The sequence below is a fragment of the Pseudorasbora parva genome, chromosome 3 (genome assembly GCF_024679245.1).
Source record: "Pseudorasbora parva isolate DD20220531a chromosome 3, ASM2467924v1, whole genome shotgun sequence".
Classification (NCBI taxonomy): Eukaryota; Metazoa; Chordata; class Actinopteri; order Cypriniformes; family Gobionidae; genus Pseudorasbora; species Pseudorasbora parva.
This window is the reverse complement of record NC_090174.1, coordinates 38,505,488-38,529,448: the sequence shown is the minus strand read 5'-3', so window position 1 is coordinate 38,529,448 and position 23,961 is coordinate 38,505,488. Positions and strand designations below refer to the sequence as shown.

General features: G+C 37.5%; 2 protein-coding genes across 3 annotated transcripts; one reads left to right on the top strand and one right to left on the bottom strand.

Annotated features, from left to right (window-relative positions):
* Positions 1-848: 848 nt before the first annotated feature.
* arpc5lb (actin related protein 2/3 complex, subunit 5-like, b) lies at positions 849-9,599 on the bottom strand. The gene is made up of 4 exons (XM_067438741.1): positions 9,215-9,599; positions 1,908-1,980; positions 1,645-1,821; positions 849-1,465 (listed from the first exon to the last, which is right to left on the bottom strand). Exons 1-4 carry the CDS (start codon positions 9,352-9,354, stop codon positions 1,403-1,405), a joined length of 453 nt encoding a protein of 150 aa, XP_067294842.1. The 5' UTR covers positions 9,355-9,599; the 3' UTR covers positions 849-1,402.
* A 2,020-nt stretch (positions 9,600-11,619) lies between these two features.
* On the top strand, positions 11,620-23,922 carry zmat5 (zinc finger, matrin-type 5). 2 transcript variants are annotated; one of them, XM_067438735.1, is made up of 6 exons: positions 11,620-11,774; positions 11,862-11,992; positions 12,080-12,142; positions 12,238-12,318; positions 14,948-15,059; positions 17,769-23,922. In XM_067438735.1, the coding sequence occupies exons 2-6, from the start codon at positions 11,866-11,868 to the stop codon at positions 17,908-17,910; spliced, it is 525 nt and encodes a 174-aa protein (XP_067294836.1). In that variant the 5' UTR covers positions 11,620-11,774; positions 11,862-11,865; the 3' UTR covers positions 17,911-23,922. The 2 variants fall into 2 exon arrangements, with proteins under 2 accessions (XP_067294836.1, XP_067294837.1); XM_067438736.1 differs by lacking the exons at positions 14,948-15,059; positions 17,769-23,922 and adding exons at positions 13,466-13,593; positions 13,712-13,759 and having other exon boundaries at positions 11,678-11,992.
* The last annotated feature ends 39 nt before the right edge of the window (positions 23,923-23,961 follow it).

Here is a 23,961-nt window from a genome sequence, read left to right as displayed (position 1 = left end):
ACGGTATTTTGACCTCCTCCAGCGTAAGTAATGGAGGAATACTAGATGAGATTCGTCTGAGGTAAAAACAAAAAAACAAATATTGTTCGGTTTCTCGCAGACACAATTCGTTTCATGTCTAAAGACATCAATGTGGAGCCACCCACGGGGATTAATATGGATTTGTATTTCTGTGTTTTTTACTCTCGTAGTGGCTCTCATAGAAATACACCCCATTGACAGGCATTATACAAGCAACGGTTGGAGTTTAAATTTCATGTGCTTTACTGAAGAAATAAACACACCTATATCTGGGATGCCCTGGGGGTAAGCAGATAAACATCCAATTTAAATTTTTGGGTGAACTATCCCTTTAACAGACCATCTATCAGTTATTGATAAAAACAAAACAAAAAACAAACAAAACATTATCTGACAGAATTTTAATATGTGCATCCCCAATTAAGACTGTTGTAAAACTCACTAAATATTTAATTCCGCTCATGCACATGGAAATCATTTGACATTTATAGATGAATCCAGCTCCTGGTTCTTGTGCCGCCCAGCAGTGAGATTACAGCACTTTGTTCCATGAATGATATATCCCAGGAGCACTGGTCTTCGCATGATAGAAGTTATCAGTTGCACATCCTTTAGAATTCTTTGAAGACCCCTTTATCTTCTTTTCCTGATATGTATTATCTTAATTACCCTGCCCTTCCTGCATCTGTAGGTCACCATCCCGATAAAGCTGTTGGACAATCTGTGGTACAGTCCATTTTATTATTATGGCCGATGAGGCAAATTATGACATGTTCATACTCTGGATAAATACTGTATTAAAATGAACTCAAACACAGATGACAACATAAAGGAGATCCATTTACTTTATTGTAGCAGGCACTTTACAATGATCCCCACTCTACCACTTTGGTGTACATCACTGGTTCCATTATTAAATCTCTGCACAAAAAAACAAAACTGGAGTATGGGACCAAAGATGTGATGATAAAATAAGAAAATAAAACATTGATTAAATCGAACTAATCAAATAACAACCTTTTCTGCTCTCACTCACCTGATCTGTATTCACCATGTTACTCATATCACGTACACTGGCATTGTTTTGTCTTCCATTTTTCCCCTCAAAAAACCCCCCATGTCAGTTTGAAATATTTTTTGATGCCAGTATATCATAGAATAATTTATGATATATTGACATAGGTTACTTCACTTTTACACAAGCATATTTTTTCAGTTTGAAACAAGTGCTTTGGTGTTTCTCTACTGTTTACAGTTCTTTTTTTTTTCTCATCAAGGCAATAGCATTCAAAATGATGGTGTCTTGTTCTTTCCTTTAAGTAACAGGCAAATCTGCCTCCTGTCCTCTTTAGTGACATTGTTTCCTGGTCTGCTCTGGTAGTCATACGGTCTTCCTGGCTGTCATAACTCGAACAATTGTGCCTAGTCCTCCGATGGCAAATGCCTGTTACAGAAAAAGCCCACGTTAGGTTTTATTCATGTTATATATAGCACACCAAAAATGTGTACATATTTAATATTTTTGGATGTACATTGTGAACTACTGACTGAAATGTGACAGCTTGAGTGAAATTAAAATACAAAATGTCCCTTTAAACCTCACTATTGACAGCGTGGGTTTACCTTTTCATGCCACTGCAGCAATATGGCACTGCTATTTTCCACAGGCCTCTCAAAGCCTTTGTAGATATACTTCATGAGGAGATCGACTCCATTCTTGTCGAGAGATTTAACAGCGGGCTCTATGTCGCTGCTCCTAAATGATGTCAGAACCCTCAATACCACAGTCTGAGCTCTTTCCTGAGGGAATATAAGACAGAAAAGATGAGGTATTTCAAGCATTTGTGCTCTCTATACTTCATTGTGAAAAGACCTTTAGTCGGTACCTTTATTGCTGGGTTCTTGCTGTTGATTGGAGGGTTCCTAAGAGCAATATGAAGGGCTGCCATCATGTCCCCTGTGCATTAGAGTTGGTTAAGGAAGATAATCAATAGCCTTAGCTCTAATCATACCTACATTAAACTGAAAAGGAAGCTTTAAAGGGTTAGTTCACCCCAAAATGAAAGTGATGTCATTAATGACTCACCCTAATGTCGTTCCACACCCGTAAGACCTCCATTCATCTTCAGAACACAGTTTAAGATATTTTATATTTAGTCTGAGAGCGTATGCAGTCTATGCCCACTGTACTGTCCATGTCCAGAAAGGGAATAAAAACATCATCAGAGTAGTCCATATGTGACATCAGTTGGTTGATTAGAATGTCTTGAAGCATCGAAAATACATTTTGGTCCAAAAATAATAAAAAATACGACTTTATTCAGCATCAGTCTTCTCTTCCGTGTTCCTCAAATAAAGATTCATCAATGAATCGATCAATGATTCGGATCGCCAATGTCACGTGATTTCAGCAGTTTGGATTGCGTGCCAAACTGCTCTAATCACATAACATTGGCGATCCGAATTGAATCTTTATTTGAGGTTTGAAAACAAACACGGAAGAGAAGACAATGCTGAATAAAGTCGTATTTTTTGTTATTTTTGGACAAAATGTATTTTCGATGCTTCAAGAGATTCTAATCAACCCACTGATGTAACATATGGACTACTCTGATGATGTTTTTATTCCCTTTCTGGACATGGACAGTAAAGTGGGCATAGACTGCATATGCTTTGGGACTAAAATATAAAATATCTTAAACTCTGTTCTGAAGATGAGCGGAGGTCTTACGGGCGTGGAACTACATTAGGGTGAGTCATTAATGACATCCATTTCATTTTAGGGTGAACTAACCCTTTAAACTTTGCATAAGCCGACTGGGGGGAACTAGGTTTCTCGGATAAAGTTATCACAAACATATATGCACACTCAAGCTGAACCGCAAGGAATTTCTGATTTCTGAAAACAATGATTCCCTCAGATGGGACTAAACTCAGGAACGCGGATGATTGATTGTCTGCTACGCTGCAGCTGCTTGCCACTGCATTCTCCAACGACTGTGAATGAAACTGCATTAATATGGAGAGAGACGCGGCTATCCCTAGTTTAATTTCAGCCTCTGAATTAGATGAGACATTAATATCAAATTTTAATCTAACTGTTTAAAATTTAGACGCTGTGACCTCAATAATAAAAATAGAATGCCTCAACATGGAAGCAAAACAGAAAACTCTTGAGTCTCAAGGCTCTCGTCTTCAGTGCCCTTGTGTTCTAGAATATTTCTGACTTCTTGTCGCCAGATGTCCTTCTCTTGTGCTGCTCCACTTAAGTTTGGGATTACATATCCAACACCGGATTTGTTTTCTGAATCAAAGCATTGTAATAGGAGACTGTTCGATTTTAGATGCAGTAAAAGGATAACATTTCACTCTCAGCTATTCAGAAACAAAAACATTAAAATAAAACAAAAAAAGGAAGTCCTGGGCCTTACTGCGTTTTCATGATCAACACCACCATGAAAGATTTTACAAGGTGGGCGTGTCCAAATATTTTAAATGAAGTTGTCAGAGATGCTCTCACAACATTACTGCTTAAAAACAACAGATAAAGTGCAAAAATAACCAGTCTTAGAACCATAAATATGGCCTATACTATTGTATGGGTCAAAATGATTGATTTTTCTTTTATGCCAAAAATCATTAGGGTATTAAAGGTGCACTATGTAGTATTTTTGCAGTAAAATATCCAAAAAACCCTAGAACAGTTATATATTTTGTTCAGTTGAGTACTTACAATATCCCAAATGTTTCCAACTATTTGTAAATTGTGAGAAAATTGCTATTTTAACCAAGGACCCGTGACGTCTCAGCATAGCATTTAAAGGGGTGCTTCAGCGCTGGGAAGATGAATCTGTATTTAAACTGGGTCATTAATGTAGTAGAAATGTGAAATTATTTTTGAATTTGGCGCCTTCTAGACTGAGAAAAGACAGAAAATGTATTTGTCTCATGGGGCGGAAAGACTACAATTCCCAGAATGCTTCACTGCCCTGAGAGCAGGGTTGGGCATCGAGAACCGGTTCCAACTTGGAACCGTTTAAAAAACAACGATTCCATTGGAATCGTTTAGAAAATTTGTTTTCGGTTCTGATCATCGGTTCCAAACGCGCAAGTTTTGGTTTCCATGGCCACCTGATGAAGCCCGGTAAATGGCGCTCTGAAGTGTGGATTTATTTCACTTTTAAAAAGCCTGGGTCGGCACAGTGCAACTAGTGTTGTCAAAAATATCGATACTGAAATATCTGAAAAGATACGATAGCCTGCTCAGTTTTTACAGTATCGATCCCAGCTGCTGTGCTCCGCTCTGCTCTCCTTCTCTGACTGACAGCGAGTTGACGCATCTTCTCATTCAGCCGGTTAACCCTCTGAACACAGCGAACGCGCGTTCTGCTGGACTTTTCCTCACGACAGCGTGTTAGTGTTAGTGTGTGTGATCGGTCTGAATTTCGCGCGGGATTGCACATAATTCTACGAATCCCTCAGATTTCGCGCTCACATCTGAAGCGCAAACACACACATACCGTAATAAAGCCGCCTCTGACATAGGACTACAAGTGCAAATATTTGCTTCTTTTTCCAGCTTATTATTGGTCAAATACAATCAACCAAATTCTCAGTGCACATTTTGAAGAGTATTAATGTAAACACAGTCGTAAACAATTCAGGAAGAAATGAAGAATGAGTAACAGGAACAGTGTTCAGGATCCATGAGTGCGGCAGTTCTTAAAGGGACAGCAGTTATTCAAAGTCAAACTACAAAAAGACAAACGATCACACTGCTCTTGACTGATCAACTTGTGTAACTTTAATGGTTTTATATGAAACTATTTTTTTTTGCTGCAAAAAACAATTTAATTAGCCACTTTGCGTTTGTTAATTCAGTTTCTTACCTGAATGTTAGACCTACCTGAACAAATAAAGCAGTCTATTTCATTTATATATTTTATTCTATTGCATTTATTTGTGCTATTTTTTGTAATATGTTTATTTGTTCTTATTTAATTACTGTTTAGTCGTCTTTTTAAATTCAATTTACCATTTGAAATCAAGCGTACTTGTGCTGTGTGTAAGCTATTGCAACACAATTACCCCATTGTAAAAAATACATTGAGTTAGCAAATATTTGTGAGATAATTTTAATAGCAATTGATCAATGTTTATATAGGAGAAAAAGCTTAAAAACTTTATCATATAAAGTGATCTCTTCAGAAGAACTTTTTGATTGCCTAGACTTTCATAAGACAGACAAAAAAAAAAATGTATATAAAAAATATCTAATTGACAGTATATGCAGCGTTTTTCCCCCCGTGGTATTGAAAATAGAATTGAATATCGATGCGACATGTTTTGACTCCACCCCTCAAAGAATCGGAATTGAGAATCGAAAAGAACCGGAATCAAAAGTAAGAATCGGAATCGGAATCAGAATCGTTCAAATCAAAACGATGCCCAACCCTACCTGTGAGGCCATTCCCAAAGCCAACACTACTGGATTACTGTGACTGAGTTAGAGAAGACACTACAATTAAAAACTGAACGTGTCTGTTCAATATAATGAGTGAGTCACCCCGCGGGTATCACAGCACTGAGCACTAACTGCAGGAGTGAGATAAATGAGCTGATGAGCTCTCGTGATGAGAGCTGAGGTAATCGCGACTACACTCGCGGCATACATTCACAACGCGAGTTCAGTCTGGCGTGTTTCAGTTCATGCCTTTGCAAGCTTAACCTTCATATAAATTAATTTGAGAGACTTAAAAAGTCTTAAAAGACTTACATTGCTCACCATAACTCCGTTTAAATGAATGCCTATATCTGCGAGCTGAGCTCTGAGTGTTATCTCCCATCCCCCATGCGCAGGTTCAAAACATGCTGAAATGGCTCCCTCTGCTGGCTGTAGTCTTTAGCCTTTGGCCAAACATTCCTCTGATGATGCAAATATCGGCATTTTCCATCATAGGAGGAATTTTTACTGAAATAAAATGCATAACTCTCTTGTCTCAGGGGGAAAGCACAATTATTTGAATGTACTCCAGGGTTTCTACTGATACAAAGCCATATGTAATTGCTGAAGTAACCCTTTAAGGGAGTTACTTCAGCAATTAGGCCTTGCTCAGCTCCACAACACTCGGTCCTGCTCTACTTCATACTGCAGTAACGTTAATAACTGCATCTATCAACATGATTTCTGCCCGTGTCCTATTTTCCACCGGCTGTGAGGTGAAAACATGTCCCAAGATCCTGCGCTCAAACTTGGCGTCATCAAACTACGCCTTTGTTTTGAATAGGCGCCCTCTAGCGGACGGAAATGTTGCATAGTGCACCTTTAATTAAATGTTCCATGAAGATATTTTGTAAATTTCCTACCGATTTTCGATTTTCTCTATATTTAGATTTTTTTGCACCCTCAGATTCCAGATTTTCAAATGGACCAAATACTGTAATATCCTAACAAGCATATTTATTCAGCTTTCAGATGTATAAAATTATAAAATATAAAAAATATAAAATGATGTATAAAAATTACCCTTATGACTGGTTTTGTGGTCAAGGGTCACAAAACCATCTAATAATCTTTCCACTCTGGAACATCCATCTATCCATTAAAAAGTTTTGGGTCAGTAGGATAGTTTTTTAAGAAATGAATAATTTTGTTCTGCAAGGATGCATTTAATTGATCAAAAGTTACATTAAAGACATTTATAATGTTACAAAGATTTATATTTAAAATAAATGCTGTTCTTCTGGAATCATATAAATTAGGCAGCACAACTGTTTTTAACATTGATAATAATAGGAAATGCCTTTTGAGCAGAAAATCAGCATATTAGAATGATTTCTGAAAGATCACGTGGCACTGAAGACTGGAGTAATGATGCTGAAAATTCAGCTTTGCCATCACAGGAATAAATTACATTCTGAAATATATACAAATGGAAAACAGTCTCATTAAATTGTAATGTTTGATATAGTTATCAAATAAATGCAGCCTTGTTGAGCATAAGAGAACTCTTTCAAAAATATTTCAAATGTTTTTGTAGTAAATAATGTATAATTAATTTGTTTACTGTATATATAAATGTATAAAACTGTATGTGTTGTTAATATTATTAACATATATTATTTGCCCCTTCTATCTCATATTAAGATTGTGGTAATAGCATACACGGCCAGAGATTTATTCAAAATGAAAACGAATAAACAAACTCTCAAAGGATTATTTAAGTTTCCCGTGGGACCTCTTGTTTTTCAAATTGTGCCTCAGCGCACTATAATAACCCCTGGCAGTTCAGCAGATCAAGCTTTTTGCATTCTGCCCCGCTGCACAGAAGTGCTGCTAAACAAGTCAGATACTGATTCCCACTAGTCAGGCAGACCATCAGTCTCAAACGCCGCACATCTAGCCTGAAGGTCTCACGTTACTGCAAATTGAGAAGGTTAATGAGTGCTTATTACAAACTTGAGACTTTAGGTGAGAAAAACTGAAACAGTGAATCTTCTAGTTGTGGCATGTGTAAGTAAACTGCATAAAATATTCAGTCCACCAAATCGATTCAAGATAACATCAGCAGGAACTTACTAAACCAGGTACCGTGGTAGAGCAGAGAGGAAGAGGAAGCCTGATGCAAATCAGAGGTCTCTGGACACTGGCACAATGAGGAGAGAAGTCATGAGGTGACGGGCCTCAGATATGGCAGCCAAATTTCATTTCACATCCTGCCAGGGCCAAATCCCAACCCTTTTAGACAGCTCAGAGACGGTAATAACAGCAGAATTATTGGCAACAACTTTTCATTCAAAAACTAGAGTCGTCATGTTTAGGCATATTTCACCTGTGAGCCTAACTGGCACCATGGAGATCACAAACAAACAGAAAGATTACAGAGACAATTACACAATTGTATACCTCAGCCTATACAGTACAAGGAAACAAATGGCAACGTGACAATAGCGTGTGGATTCACAACCCTCCTTAACAGGTTTATTACGCTGAGACAATGCAGACGACTGTTTGCTTCAAATACCGATTACGATGAGCGCAGTCTAACCTAATTGGAAAACTGTGACAGAATGATGCATCTCAGCAGCTGAATAAACAAATACAAGAATATGCATTATATTATATCAAATAAAAGTTGATATTGGGTCAGTTGAATTAAAATTTTAAACACAAGCCACTTCAAAGGAGGAGAAACATTCCATTGCTTCTAAAAACATAAGCTGCCCATTAAGTTTTGAAAGCAAACAAACCATTTTAATCAAATTGGATTCCAATCAAAAGCTATTTCGAGTTACGGGTTTCTGATACATTTTATATAGAGTTGTCAACTGTGAATAATTAAATTTATACTTGACTGTTGTAAACGTTCACATGGCCCGTGTTGTTTACTTTCTCTTTTAAAGATTATGTCTGTCTGTTAAAGCTCCATAAAAGGCATTTAAAATGTCATAATGCAAACTGTAAAATAATGTCTCATAAAAAGGACACAGTCACGCGAGTTTAAGTGTAAATGTTCACTTTTGTGACCAGAGGTAAATAGATCCATTTTGAATAAGTAACATATTGATTTACATGATTGCATTTTAGAATCAATGTAACTTGTTACATTAAATGATGACTATTCAAAAAAGTGAATGTTTATGTATTGTCTTTCTGTTGCGCCTATGCAGCTACCTATGCAGCTGACCATTCCCTCCCTCGTTTATAGTGTGACCAGGCGTTAAACATACTTACAGTAACATTAAAACTTTTTGAAAAGGACAAGAAATTTGTTTCATTAGAGTAAAATACATATACATGTCGCTAGGCAGCATTTGGGATTAAATTAGGTAATACTACCCGCTTTACTAACTTAGTTAACTTTCCTCTATAACATTACGTAAAATATAGTTATTCCAATGCTGATTTGGTGCTTAAGAAACAGTTCTTATTATCAATGTTAAAAACAGCTTTGTTGCTTGATATTTCTTAAGGAAAAGTAACACATTTTATATTGGCCTATACACTATAACAAAGTGTCGCTACAGTTTAAATGAACACAAAACAACGCGGTGTTAAAATATTGTAAACAAAGCAACACAGTCATCACGTCATCATCATGCCCTAGTACTGTACAGAACGAGGCGCGCGCTCATGTCACACGGGCTCACATGTTTCAGTCCACAAAAACGTTTCGCTCACATTAAAGGATATTGCCTGATAAGGTTGTCGACTTCCACCGCATCAGGTCCTTGCTGGTCTGCAGCCTCATCGTGATCGTCTACGAATTTATTCTCGTCGAATTCATCAATGTCCACCTTTCTGAAGCGCGAAGACAGCGTGTTCTTGGCCATCGGGGCCAGTGTCACTCACCAGCGGTCCCGTGTGCTGTAACAGCGTCTGTGCTCCAGTGGGAGATTTCAGTCTCTGGTTATAGTCGGCGTCAGAGACACCACATTGAAATACATCCAAAGATGGACGAGTAGATTATCAAAGTGTGCTGCGTTCAGTGTGTTATACCACCACACACCAGCACATGAGCTATTTCAGTGTGTACCGATGCAGAGAGCAGCATATTTAATATGAAAGGTGTGATAACAAAGCTTGAGTTCTACTGCCCCCTGCTGAGTGGGAGTACTACATGAAGGGATTTTATAGTTAAAGGAACAGTTCACCACACAAGACCGCCTTTTTTCTTCTTCCTTGAGACAATAAAAAAATAATTATTGATGAATAGAATGTCTTGATTATTAAAAAAGGTACTTTTTGTACCCATTTTTGCCAACAGGATGGTAAATAATATATATTACTGACTGTAGAGCGGTGTATCCATATATATTTACAATTTTCACTGACTGCAAGATGGCAAGCCACTCTAAGGTTACTGAAACCCTACAACACCAAGTTGTCCAGATGAAGGCCAAAGAGATGACCATTTCAGCTATTGCAAAAGAAGTTGGTCATTCCAAATCTGTAATTTCTAGAATATTGAAGCTTTACAGAGACACTAATTCATTCAAGTACCCAAAAAGGTACGCAAGACCAATGCACGAGAGGACAGGACATTGCAGAGACTTTCAATATGGAATCGGTTCAACACTGCAGCTGGAAATACTCGCCAGTTAAGAGCTGAACACAGTAAGGATCTGTTTTGCCATACAGTGTCTTGTAATTTAAGAGAATTCAGACTGAATGCTCAAGCTGCAGTGACCAAGCCTCTCATCAGCAGAAAGAATCAAAAGGCTAGACTAAGCTTTGCTTTGCTGAGGAGCATGTTGTGTGAACAGAGGAGAACTGGTCCAAAGTTCATTTTAGTGATGAATGCAAGTTTAATTTATTTGTGTCTGATGGGAAACATTATGTTTGGCAAACTGGGGAAAGATTGAACCCAAAGTGCCCAAAGAAGTCAGTGAAAGATGAAGGAGGAAGTGGCATGGTTTTGGCATGTTTCTGCAGCATGAGTTGGGCCTATTATAGCCTACAGCTACATGGCAGAACCTCAGAACCTGTTTATAAGAACCTCCTTCGGCAACATGCGGTTCCTTCACTGCGAGCATCTCCCAATCAGCCCGAATTTTTATGCAAGACAATGCCCCCTATCACACTGCAAAACGGGTAAAGCAGTTCCTTGAAAGTGAGAACATTGCAATAATAAAATGGCTAGTCCAGATTCTGATCTAAACCCCATTGAAAATCAATGTAAAATCATTAATTGCAAAATCATTAATTAATTATTAAGTTATGTTTATGACAAAGTTATGGCTAAGAAACACAGTTACCGAACTGTCGAAAAAGAGACTGGAGATTGCTCTAACGTTGCATTATTATTTAGAAATGACTTGCCAAACGGGGTGGAACGGAACAGAATAGGTGGAAGATGACTTCAGGGACACAGTAAATTAAGAAAAACACCCCCCCCCCCCATTTTCACATGATGTATGATTACAGGTAGTTTAGCCTAATCTATAACATAATCTAAAAATATTTTGAGATTTGTATCAGTTTAGCCTATAGTTTTTGTGGAACTTGTACTGAGGACATAATTAAATTAAATGTATAGGCTAGATCAATAAAAAGGTGTGTAAAATATAAAATAGTAGGCTATTTTTAATGTGTTAAGGTTAATACCTAACTATTATTTAAGCCGTTTCTTATTAATATGTGATTCTTTTTATAGAAAATATGAGTAATTAAATCATGGAGACAGAAAAGTCACTGTATAACAGGAATGACCTGGACCACAACTTTGTTCAATAGGCTACTTCCGAACTAGCGGTGAAAAGTATAGGCTACACTAAATTTTTCAACTGACCAGGGCTGTTTTCCAAATGCATCGTAAGCCTGAACTGATCGTGCAACAATTCCCACCAATGGTCTCTCATAATGCTTTTGGGAAACGCGCCCCAGTAATGTAATATTTATTCAACAATAATGTAACAATATAACGCATGACTTGGCCTGCTGTATTACATGTCTTGTGATCGATATGACACTTCCGTTTATGGAGATTTTTTTGACAGACACAGACATACATGAAATCAAGATAGTCTGCACATTAATAGTGGATGACTCGAAAAATATGCCAACAATTGTTGACTTTTCGGTCTCAAATGTAGTGTATTAAACCTTTATAAGGTGGTGACGGTGTGGCGTATGTCCGCTAGAGGGTGCTATACGTCACTTAATTCTGAGTCTGCGCAGCCAGCAAGTTGTTGTCGTGTCGTCGCCATATTGAACTGGCAGACAGAAGAAACATGTCTTAAATCAAAGACGAGTTCGAAAATGTATATTGATATATACATAGATTTTCCTAACATTTATTTTTAATTTAGTTCTGATTTGTAGTCTTCTCTCCATCAAGAACAATGGGGAAAAGGTATTACTGTGACTACTGTGATCGCAGCTTTCAGGACAACCCACACAACAGAAAGAAGCACCTGAACGGCGTTCAGCACCACCGGGCGAAGAAATCCTGGTTTGACAACTTTAGAGGTACTCGCAGGAAACTACACACGGCACCAGGAGGTTGTAGAACAATTAATGGTTAAAGTTGAACACGTTTTTAATTGTTATTTTCAGACGCTGCTACAGTTTTAAATGAAGAGCGTACAAAGGAGCCCTGCAGAAAGTTTCTTCAGACAGGTAACGTTAAGACATTTGACAAAGTAAACCGATGTAGTTGAATACATTTTCTTTTATGAACCTAATAGTGTTGTTGTTTCTTTTACTGTCTTCAGGACAGTGTGTTTTTGGCACAAACTGTCGTTTTTCACACATGTCTGAGAGGTACATGAAGATGCTGGAGCAAAAGATTGATGGTGAGTGGCTACCTTGCTACAGTGATGTCCTGAGAACGGTTGTAATGGGTTGAAATAAACAGTTCCAGAAATTTTCCATGGGATGTGCATTCATTTTAAAAAGTTGCTCCTAAGTCTTTAGAGGACAAATATGTCTGTGTCAACAACAACAGAAAATGTCATAAAAATGTGAAGCTTTGGAGCACAAAATGGTCTCATTTTAAAGAATACCATTGGCTGCTTTTCGTTGATCTAAAACAAAAGTTAAAAAAGTGAGAAAAAAAGTTCTAGAGTTTTAAGTTTATGAACATTATTTTATACAAAATACATATTTAATAAAACATTTTGAACTCAAAACTGCTAGAAAATCTAAACTTTTAGTATGATTTACTGGTACAGCAATACAGTAGTTTTTCTCTCTCAAATATTACACAGACACACACACCACACTCTGACATCCATGTCAGCTGCATAATGCATCAAATTGGTTCTATAATATGGAGAGTATTTGCTTTATTATATATCATAAGCATATTAACAAAGACTGCATCATTCTATTGTTAAATGACCCTAAGAAATTGTACTTTCAGTGGGGACATTTTTGTCCTTAAGGTCCTAAGTGTTTACTATTTTGTACTTTTTGTGTATCTAATGTAGAATAAATTTGTTAAAGAAAATGTGGATGAAATGGTAAAATACACTGATAAAAATACACAATTGTGCCATAATGTATGCCGTTGGCATTAGTTCAGGCAAAATGATACATAATAATAAATGGATAAAACTGAAAAAAATAAAAATGTCCATATAGGCACACAAGGGTTAAGCTGGGGAGGTTTGGAACGGGAATTAAACGGGAATTAAATGGAACTTATTGAAATTGGAAATTTCAGGTAAACATTTTGTTTGATCATAAGCAGACAAATTAAGATATTTTTGTTGTAAGCTGATGGCTGAGAAAGGCTTCAGAAAGGCCTCCATTGGCATTGAGTACATTTCCACTGGCCCACTCACAAGACCCTTAAAAGGCACTAAAGATGTTGTTACAAAGTCCATCTCACTTCAGTGGCTGTACAATAATTTTTTACGAAGCAACGAGAATAGTTTTTGTGCGCAAAAAAAAATCAAAATAATGACTTTATACGGCAAGTTATTGTCTTCCGTGTAGGTCTTGGACGTGAATTCACCTGGAACTCGCGCAATAGCGGCGCTCCTCCTTTTCCGGGTCATGAATCGAACGGTGGAGCTGCGTCATATTCTCACGCATGCGTCAAGTTCACGTCAATAACTTGCCGGGTAAAGTCGCTATTTTGATTTTTGTGCGCACAATAACTATTTTCGTCACATTGTAAAATTATTGTACAGCCACTGTTGTAAAATGGACTTTGTAAAGATGCCTTTAGTGCCTTTTAAGGGTCTTGTGAGTGGGTCAGTGGAAATGTACTGAATGCCAATGGAGGCCCTTTCTGAAGCCTTTCTCAGCCATCAGCTTTCAACAAAATTATCTTCATTTGTGTTCCGAAGATGAGCGAAGGTCTTACATATGTCCAACGACATGAAGGTGAGTAATTAATTAAATCATTTTCATTTTCGGGTGAACTAACCCTTTAAATTAAAGTTTGTTTTTTAACCAAGATTATGCTTCAAGCTTAATTTTTTTTCAACTAAATTTAAGGCTTACCTGCAATTTTGCAAATTTCTAGTTTATTGCCATTAATTGCATTTATTAGGGGCCAAGCACTGAAGGTGCGGAGGTACCTATTGAAATTGTTAGATTTCTTCTTATTATTATTATTCCGCCATTGAAGTCTATGGCAGCCCATAGAAACATTTGCAGGAAAGTTATGAAATTTGGCACACAGATAGAGGACTGGCCCAACATTAACCATTTAAAATAAACCAAAACAATCCCTCTAGAGCCACCACATGTCCAAAGCATAAAGTTTCGCTCATGTTTATGCTAATAACTTTTGAGCATACATGGTTAAAACAAAATTCTTTTTTTTCCATTTGATTCCGTGGCTCAAGCCGATTTTCCTGATCAAGCGAAAATGTTCTTGCCATTTTGAATTTTCTAAAAAAACTATTTTTTCGAACTCCACTAAGACTGCATATATTTTTCCCCCCTGTTTTTATTAAGAGCTGCTCCATCAGGCTATATCTTTTCTGTATCCTATTTTACGCCAAAACTAAATGAGATATTTTCACCAAAATTGACACACTGAGGACACAAAATAAATTGTAGGATTGTGCCTCTTGGTGATAGATGTGCCTCTATAATAGAACAAAAACTGAATTTCCCACAGACTACAATGCATTTTTTCTGCCTTTTTGCCTAAAAAAAGTCTTTAAAATGTCTTTAATTGTTTAATGTTGCAGTTGATCTAAACCTCCCAGCCAGAATTGCTGCTTGCAGCTATATTTTCCATATATTATCGTTAATTTCCATGGAACGATTCCAACTTTAATAATTCCCAGAATTGTGCAACCCTGTCCCTGATGCCTTTTAGGTGTATCAATGATCTTTAAGCCATAGTTTAAAGTTTACTGAACTGAGATAGCATGTGTAATTTTTAAGGCTGTTGACATACACTTGAACATTTTCATAATTTGTTGAGTAACTGAGTAAATTGTTTTAATTTCCTGTCAGATGAAAAGCGACGGAAGGAAGACCCTGACCAAGATAGATCGTCTACTAAACGCAGCATTGATGAATGGCTCTCCAGAAGAGAGAAGAAACGAGCTGCTTTGACATCGGGAAGGTACTTAATGCAAGATACTGCACAGAATGGTGATTTGGAAAGGCTGGATTGTATCCAATAAGTTTCTCATTCACTAAGATTGGTAATCTGGGCTCGGGTCTCATTTATTTTGAGTTTGATGTTGACAAATGATCCCCTTTCTTCCTTGCACGCATGTCTGAAAGGGCTGAGATTCACGGGGGGGACTTTAGTTAGGACTTTTATACTTTCAGCAACTTTTTAGATGTATACAAATATAAAATCTTCTATAATTACATTAAACATGTCATGTTTCCATCAAAAAAAATAAAAATATGCATAATCTTTACTCAATTTCATTTGATGTGTGTGCCCCGCAATTTTAATAAAATGTATTTTCATCGCCCGCACTTTTACTGGGTCTCACTGATCCTAGTCGACCCACTCTGAGCGGGATTCGAACCGGCGTTACCTGCGCGGCGCGCCTATTAAAGTCATGGGCAAGTGTATTTACATGCAAAATGAAAGCTGAATTTACCATCATTACTCCAGACTTCAATGTCACATGATCCTTCACTAATCATTCTCATATGAGGATTTTATAATCAAGAAAGATGTATGATTATTATCACAAAATTGTTGAAAACAATTGTGCTGCTTAAAAATGTTGTGGAAACCACGATAAGCCTACATTTTATTTTTCAGGATTCTTTGATGGTTTGAAAGTTTAATGGACAGCAATTATTTGCATTTATTAAACAAATTATTCTTTTGTAATATTAAAAATATCACTTGATCAATTTAATGCATGTCTGATGAATAAAAGTAATAATTTCTCTATTTAATTTGACCACAAATAGTATGGTAAGAATGGTATGGTTGTTTCCACAAAAATGAAGCAGCACCATGAGCAGCAAAACTTTTAAACACTGATAATAATCATAAATGTTTGTTGAGCATCAAATCCTCATGAGAATGATTAGTGACATTGAAGGCTGGAGTAATGATGATAAATTCAGCTTTGATCACATAAATAAATTGCACTTTATTATATATTAAAGAGAACAGCTGATTTACATCAGAATAATATTTCGCTATTACGTTTTTTACTGCATTTTGTATTAAATAAATGCAGCATATATATATATATATATATATATATATATATATATATATATATATATATATATATATATATATATATAATTTTTTTTTAAATTTTTTTATTTTTTACATTGCATAAAATCTATGGATAATTAATGCACAAGTGTTTGAAGTACATAAACCAATCATAAAATTGGCATAAAATATAGGAAGAAAATATTATAGATATTAGTGGTTATTGGTCAGCAGTGTATTTGATATCTTACCAAATTAAAAGCAAGAGATGCAATAAATTATATCGTTAAAAAAAATGGTATTACGACATTTCTGTCCCCCTCACTTCTGAAAAGATGGCTACGCCCCTGGCATTTATAGCACAGCAGACAGCATTTCTTTTACTAAGGTCTCTTGCACTTAATCATGCTACTCCCATAATAGACATCACTGTTTAAATGAATGTACTGTTTTATTACAGTACTCCTCATACCTATACCTGACAACTGCTTTCTCGGGTTCAGTAGCAGCATAGATTTGAATGTTCCACTGTGATCGTTGCTAATGTTTGTCAATTTAATACACATGCAAGTTAATACACAGAAAAAATAGTTTGATAGAATAGTTTGCTGTGGTAATATTGAATCAAAATCTAAAAAGTTACTTCCGGTCTGGAAACAGCGTTCCTTCTCAGCTGATGTCAGTTTGACAGCTTGCGTTTTAAAATGGTTAACCACTCCCCTCGAACCGTTGGTCTGCTATGAGTGATAGATAATAATAATAATAATACATTTATGATATATTTATGGTATGAAATTTACAAAATATTTATCTTTTTTATAAATATTTTACAATCTTTACTTAATAACGAATTATTTTTGGCATAAAAGGAAAATCGATAATTTTGATTTTTATATATATATATATATATATATATATATATATATATATATATATATATATATATATATATAATATTTGTTATATGAAATGTGTATATATAGATGTTTGACCCCCTTTCAGCTTCAGAACTGCCTTAATTATACGTGGCATTGATTCAACAAGGTGCTGAATTTTTTTTTGTGTGCTGAATTTGTATTCAAGCTGTATTCACTTTCGTAGTCTATTGAATAGAAAAGATAGTTCCCTTTCATTTCCCTTAAAAAAATCTTAACCAATTTAAACTGAAACACTGTTTCCCCTTGAAATTGACTCCTCAGACAACACCCCCCACCCCACACACCACCACCACCACCACCACACACACTCACACACACTACACTCACACTTTCCAGCCTTGCTCACACAGCACTCGCAATTCACATTCTACCATGAAAGATGATGCTTATGTTTCCTGTTTTCTTGGGTTCAGCATAGTAAATACAGAGAGACCTTTTACAACCAGTTTTATGTTATGATTGAACATGTTGCTTATCTTTATGTATGAGGAATTCCAGCTGCTTGGGTGCAATTGTGCTTCAGAGCATTCAAAATACATGAAAAATCTTGTTTTCGAGGTCACCTTGACGCATTAAAAGGAGATGCCTGCAGCTGTTTCATTTGCATAATTACCTGCATATAGGTTCCAGTGGTAGAATGCACACGCATGATCTTGAGCTCAGCAGTTTAACCTGTTACTCCTTTTATTTTCAGAGTTTTAAAGGTGGAAGAGGAAGAAAGCATTGAAAGCATTGAGATACCTCCATATCTACTGTCTATTCCTGATCTTCCTCCATCTCTCCATCCTCCACCAAGTTGTGGTTGGAGAGTGACTCTGCAAACTGAATGGGGTTGAAATTGGATAGCAATAGAAGTCGAGCTGCATGCTGAAAGAAAATGTTTTTTTTTTAATAAATCCAGTGCAATGATTTTTATAATGTCGTTGTAATTTGTGTCTGTAAAGGAGCACATGATGTTATTTCTGTTAAAGTTAGAAGTTATCATACAGTGGTGATCAGAATTATTGGCACTCCTGGTAAATATGATCAAATATTGCTGTAAAAATTAATCTGCATTGTTTTGTTTATCCTTGTGATATTTTATTTTATTTTATTTTTTTATCACAAAAATCTAACCATTCAGTAAAATAATTGAAAGTGGAAGGTAAAATCACATTATGAAATAAATCTACTTTTTGCAACCTTCTTTTGGCAAAATAACAGCTCTGAGTCTTGTTCTATAATGCTTGATGAGTTTGGAGAACAGCTGACCAGAGATCAGAGACCATTCCTCCATACAGAATCTGTCCAGATCCTTCAGATTCCTAGATCCGTGTTGGTGCTTCTTCTCTTCATTAACCGCACTCATTTTCTAAAGGGTTCGTGTTAGGAAACTGAGACGGTCATGGCAGAAGCTTCATTTTGTGTTCAGTGACACATTTGTGTGTTAAATTTGATGTTTGTTTTAGATCATTGTCCTGATGGAAGAACTATGCCCCATTGTAAGACTTCCAGCTGAGGCTGTCATGTTTTTATTTTTTATATATATTAGTATTTGCTAAAATCTATACCATGTATCTGATTAAGATGTCCAGGACCTCCAACAAAAAATAGACCCACAACAATAAATATCCAGCTGTATTTTTAACCATGATCATGGGGTACTTTGTATCCCTGTTTGCACCAAACTCATCGGGTGGGTTTTCTGCCGAAAAGCTCTTTTTACAGTTTTGTCTGACCACAGAACCAGGTCCCTTTTGAAGTTCAACTGAATATGCCAGAGTGTGTTTCTGGATGAGCAAGATTTTTTTTTTTTTATTGCTCCCAAACAACATGTGGTGATGTAGTTGTTTGATATTTTTTTAGGCTTTCTGACCGTAAGACTAAAAGAATCTCTGCAATACTCCATCTGTGATCGCTGTGGATTCTTTGTCTTCTCAAACCCTCCTCCTCGCCGTGCATTAAAGCTACACTGTGTGATATTTTCCCCCATCTAGCAGTGAAAAGGTATATGACCATCCAGTGAATATTAGTTTCTGTTCCTCTCAATTCTGATTTCGTTTTAACTCCTACGGTGGCCGATTTAGTCCAAGATTAACATGGCAATCCCCCTTTTCACATTCGACACGGTGCCATCGAGTGTTAAAACGCAAAAGGCGAAGCTTGAATTTATGGGTATGTTCCTCTTTGGCTAATGTACTGTCAAGATGGAGGAGCAACGTGGCGACCAGCATTCGAACCCCTCACCCGTATGTATTTTCAATGGCATACTATAAACTTACAAGAATACTTTATTACTTGAAAGAAGTAAATATACATTAATGAGCACATATATTTTTGAAATAACTAAGTGTTGTTAGCTAAGAATAAACTAAAAAAGTTACACAGTGTAGCTTTAAGACAATATAGACACGTCTTCTTCCAGGGAGATTTATAAAATCGGCCCCAATTTATATTAGGTCCCATTCTTTGCGTGTTTTCGAAGCTTAGATTATGTTTACAGTGTGCAATATAACATGAGTTCATGTTTCCCGTGTAAAAAAACAGTATTTTTCACACAATTTACTTATCTGTATACCTCTGTTTCCTCTGTCCTAAAAACGGCCTGATGATTTCCTTGTTCTATGAAGTCCCTCCTTCAGAAATACGTAATGAGTTCTGATTGGGCCAGCGCTTCCCGTGTTGTTATTGGACAGCAGCTTAGCGCGCTTTGCCCGGAAAGGTCCCGCCTCTTACCATAACGTGTAGATACGCGCGCTCAATGTTATTGCAAAAATGTCTATATTGCCTTATCAATTTGAGCCGGAATCAGACCCGAAGAATATCGAAGAGGATCGATTACAACCTGCTCAGGAAAGATTTTTGCTGGATGTTTCAGAATGGTAAGCTGTCTATTCAGTAGTGTAAACTGATCATTACAAACACCAACAATCGATGGTGTCTGAATGAATTACTACACTTTTATATGCTAAGTTTTTCGGATTCGTTTCAATTACCATCTAACGTTAGTTAACAAAGCTAAACAGCGTTGCACTTTGTGTAATGAGTTACATAAACTGTTAAACGGACCAACTTAAATAATAAAATACACTTACCGGTTGTGGTTCATAACAACGCCTTCTCCAGACAAAGAGGGAACTGCGTCATCTTTTAAGAATAATCTTTCTGCGAATCCGGCGTTAAACTGATTGAGATTGAGGAAGCAGTCCTCAGCAAAATGTGCTACACATAGTTTTAATTTGTGATTATAATTTTCCGGAACCGAGTTAACCATAAACTTTAGCCATTGATCTCTACGTACAGCGTCCATGGGAAGGCCAAACAAAGGTGATTTGACTCCGGGATGAAAATAACAACGTTTCAATGGCATGGCGACAAACACACTCTACAAAAACAAGCTTCTCTCGACCTGCGAGAGCAAAAGGACAACGCCCCCGAATTTGCGCGTTCTTGTGGGCGGAGGGTTCGTCAACAGACGGTTTTAGTTGCGTCATTAAAGCAGGAAGTGCAGGGCTGTAGTCCAAACCGGCAGTTCGCTGTAGGCTTTGAAAGGGAATTACATCAAAGATTAAGTACAATAACTGTGTTCAAATTGTATTGAAAAGCACTTTTGCTGATATTGAAGTGGGATATGGGTAGAGTTAGTGACAGGTGTGGTGGTGTGGGTCAGTTTAAGGGTAGGGTAAGGTGAATTATGTTGAGTTATGCACTCAATACTTGGTCAGGAATCCTTTTGCAGAAATGACTGCTTCAATGCGGTGTGGCATGGAGGCAATCAGCCTGTGGCACTGCTGAGGTGTTATGGAGGCCCAGGATACTTCGATAGCGGCCTTAAACTCATCCAGAGTGTTGGGTCTTAAGTCTCTCAACTTTCTCTTCACAATATCCCACAGATTCTCAATGGGGTTCAGGTCAGGAGAGTTGGCAGGCCAATTGAGCACAGTAATAACATGGTCAGTAAACCCTTTACCAGTGGTTTTGGCACTGTGAGCAGGTGCCAGGTCGTGCTGAAAAACGAAATCTTCATCTCCATAAGGCTTTTCAGCAGATGGAAGCATGAAGTGCTCCAAAATCTCCTGATAGCTAGCTGCATTGACCCTGCCCTTGATAAAACACAGTGGACCAACACCAGCAGCTGACATGGCACCCCAGATCATCTCTGACTGTTGGTACTTGACACTGGACTTCAGGCATTTTGGCATTTCCTTCTCCCCAGTTTTCCTCCAGACTCTGGCACCTTGATTTCTGAATGACATGCAAAATTTGCTTTCATCCGAAAAAAGTACTTTGGACCACTAAGCAACAGTCCAGTGCTGCTTCTCTGTAGCCCAAAAGTGGCTTGACCTGGGGAATGCGGCACCTGTAGCCCATTTCCTGCACACGCCTGTGCACGGTGGCTCTGGATGTTTCTACTCCAGACTCAGTCCACTGCTTCCGCAGGTCCCCCAAGGTCTGGAATCGGTCCTTCTCCCCAATCTTCCTCAGGGTGCGGTCACCTCTTCTCGTTGTGCAGCGTTTTTTGCCACACTTTTTCCTTCCCACAGACTTCCCACTGAGGTGCCTTGATACAGAACTCTGGGAACAGCCTATTCGTTCAGAAATTTCTTTCTGTGTCTTATCCTCTCGCTTGAGGGTGTCAATGATGGCCTTCTGGACAGGGTCGGGTCGGCAGTCTTACCCATGATTGCGGTTTTGAGTAATGAACCAGGCTGGGAGTTTTTAAAAGCCTCAGGAATCTTTTGCAGGTGTTTAGAGTTAATTAGTTGATTCAGATGATTAGGTTAATAGCTCGTTTAGAGAACCTTTTTAATGATATGCTAATTTTTTGAGGGTTTTCATGAGCTGTATGCCAAAATCATCAGTATTAAAACAATAAAAGACCTGAAATATTTCAGTTGGTGTGCAATGAATCTAAAATATATGAAAGTTTAATTTTTTTCATTACATTATGGAAAATAATGAACTTTATCGCAATATGCTATTTTTTTGAGAAGGACCTGTATATTCTTTGGTTTTACTTTGAATTTGGCCTTTGTGTTTCCTCATATTAACACTCATTTACATTTAATCATTTAGCAGACACTTTTATTTAAAGCGACTTACAAATGAGGACAAACTAAACAAACAAGGGCAACAGCTTGCAAGTGCTGTAACAAGTCTCAGTTAATCGAGGGCAGTACACATACACTTTTTTGAAAATATATTAAAAAATATATATATTTTTTAATAAATAAACACAAACAGAAAATTGAATTGGATTGTTAAGTGCTAATCCTTATTGGTCAGGGGCTGCTGGAAAAGATGTGTCTTAAGATGTTTTTTGAAAATGAATACAGACTAGGCTGCACAAATTGAGATAGGCAGGTTGTTCCACCAGGTGGGAACGGTCCTGGAAAAGGTCAGTGAGAGTGATTTCATGCCTCTTTGGGATGGAACTACGAGGCGTCGTTCACTTGCACAACGCAAGCTTCTGAAGGTTGCGTAAGTCTAAACAAGCGAGTTTAAGTATATTTGTGCAAAGCCGGTGGCTGCTTTGTAGGAGAGCACCAGTGCCTTGAATTTGATGTGAGTAGCTATTGGCAGCCAGTGTTAACTGATAAAGAGAGGCATAATGTGCGCTCTCTTCGGCTCATTAAAGACCACTTTCACTGCTGCATTCTGGATCAGTTGCAAGGGTTGATAGAGCATGTCGGAATGCCAGCTAGAAGAGCATTACAATAGTCCAGTCTGAAGAGAACAAGAGCTTGGACCAGGAGTTGTGTGGCTTGCTTTAAAAGGAAGGGTCTAATCTTCCTCATGTTGTATAAGGTAAATCTGCATGCAGTAATGTGGTCAGTGAAGTTTAACTGGTCATCAAACACAACTCCAAGGTTCCGAGCTGTCCTGGAATTAGTTAATGTTGATGAACCAAGCTGAATGGATACATTTTGATTAAGTGCAGTGTTGGTTGAGACCACAAGCAGTCCTGTCTTTGCAAGATTGAGTTGAAGGCGATGCTCCTTCCTCCAGCCAGAAATGTCTGTCAGCCAGGCAGCAATACTAACACCAACTCATCTGGTTGAAATGAGAAGTAGAGTTCAGTGTCATCAGAATAGCAGTGATAGGAGAAGCCGTGTTTCTGAATGACAGAGCCTAATGATGACATGTAGATGGAGAAGAGAAGTGGCCCAAGCACTGAGCCCTGGGGAATCCCAGTAGCTAGATGATGTGATTTAGACACTTCACCTCTCCATGAAACCCTGTAGGATCTACCTGAGAGGTAAGACTTGAACCACTGGAGAGCAGTTCCTGAGATGCCCATCTTCTTAAGAGTTGACAGGAGGATCTAGTGGTTAACTGTCAAAAGCAGCAGACAGATCTAGTGCGATGAGTACTGAGGATTTGGAAGCTGCTTTTGCCAGTCTCAGTGCTTCAGTATCCGAGAGTACAGTAGTCTCAGTCGCTTAATAATTCTTACCACCACTTTAATTGGTTGCTTTTATTTGCTATTTATCAAGACGTTAACAGTGTTCTCAGACTAAATGCTTGTGTTTTTGTCCGCCTTCTGAGGTTTAGATTGAAATTCAGAGGAGGCAAGTGTTTTCAATTTAGTCCTGATTGCTTGTTGCAGGGACGTTTTATAGTGGTAGCTTGTACGGACTTAATAAATTCCTGTTGTCTTCACTGATGAATGTTACACTTGACTGAGATGCATTCGATTTATAGGCCTATGGAAATTTCTATTGGAGCAATGATAAAATAAGTCATCTAAAAGCCTCTGCATCACTGCTAGATTCTTTTTGTTGGCCTTGTAGAGTTTAGTAACCAGCATCAGTTGCAAAAAAAGAAACACAGCAGACCCGTTCCACCAAAGTATGAATTTTATATGCATTGTGTGAAAAATAAATTCAGCCAAACTCATTGCACAG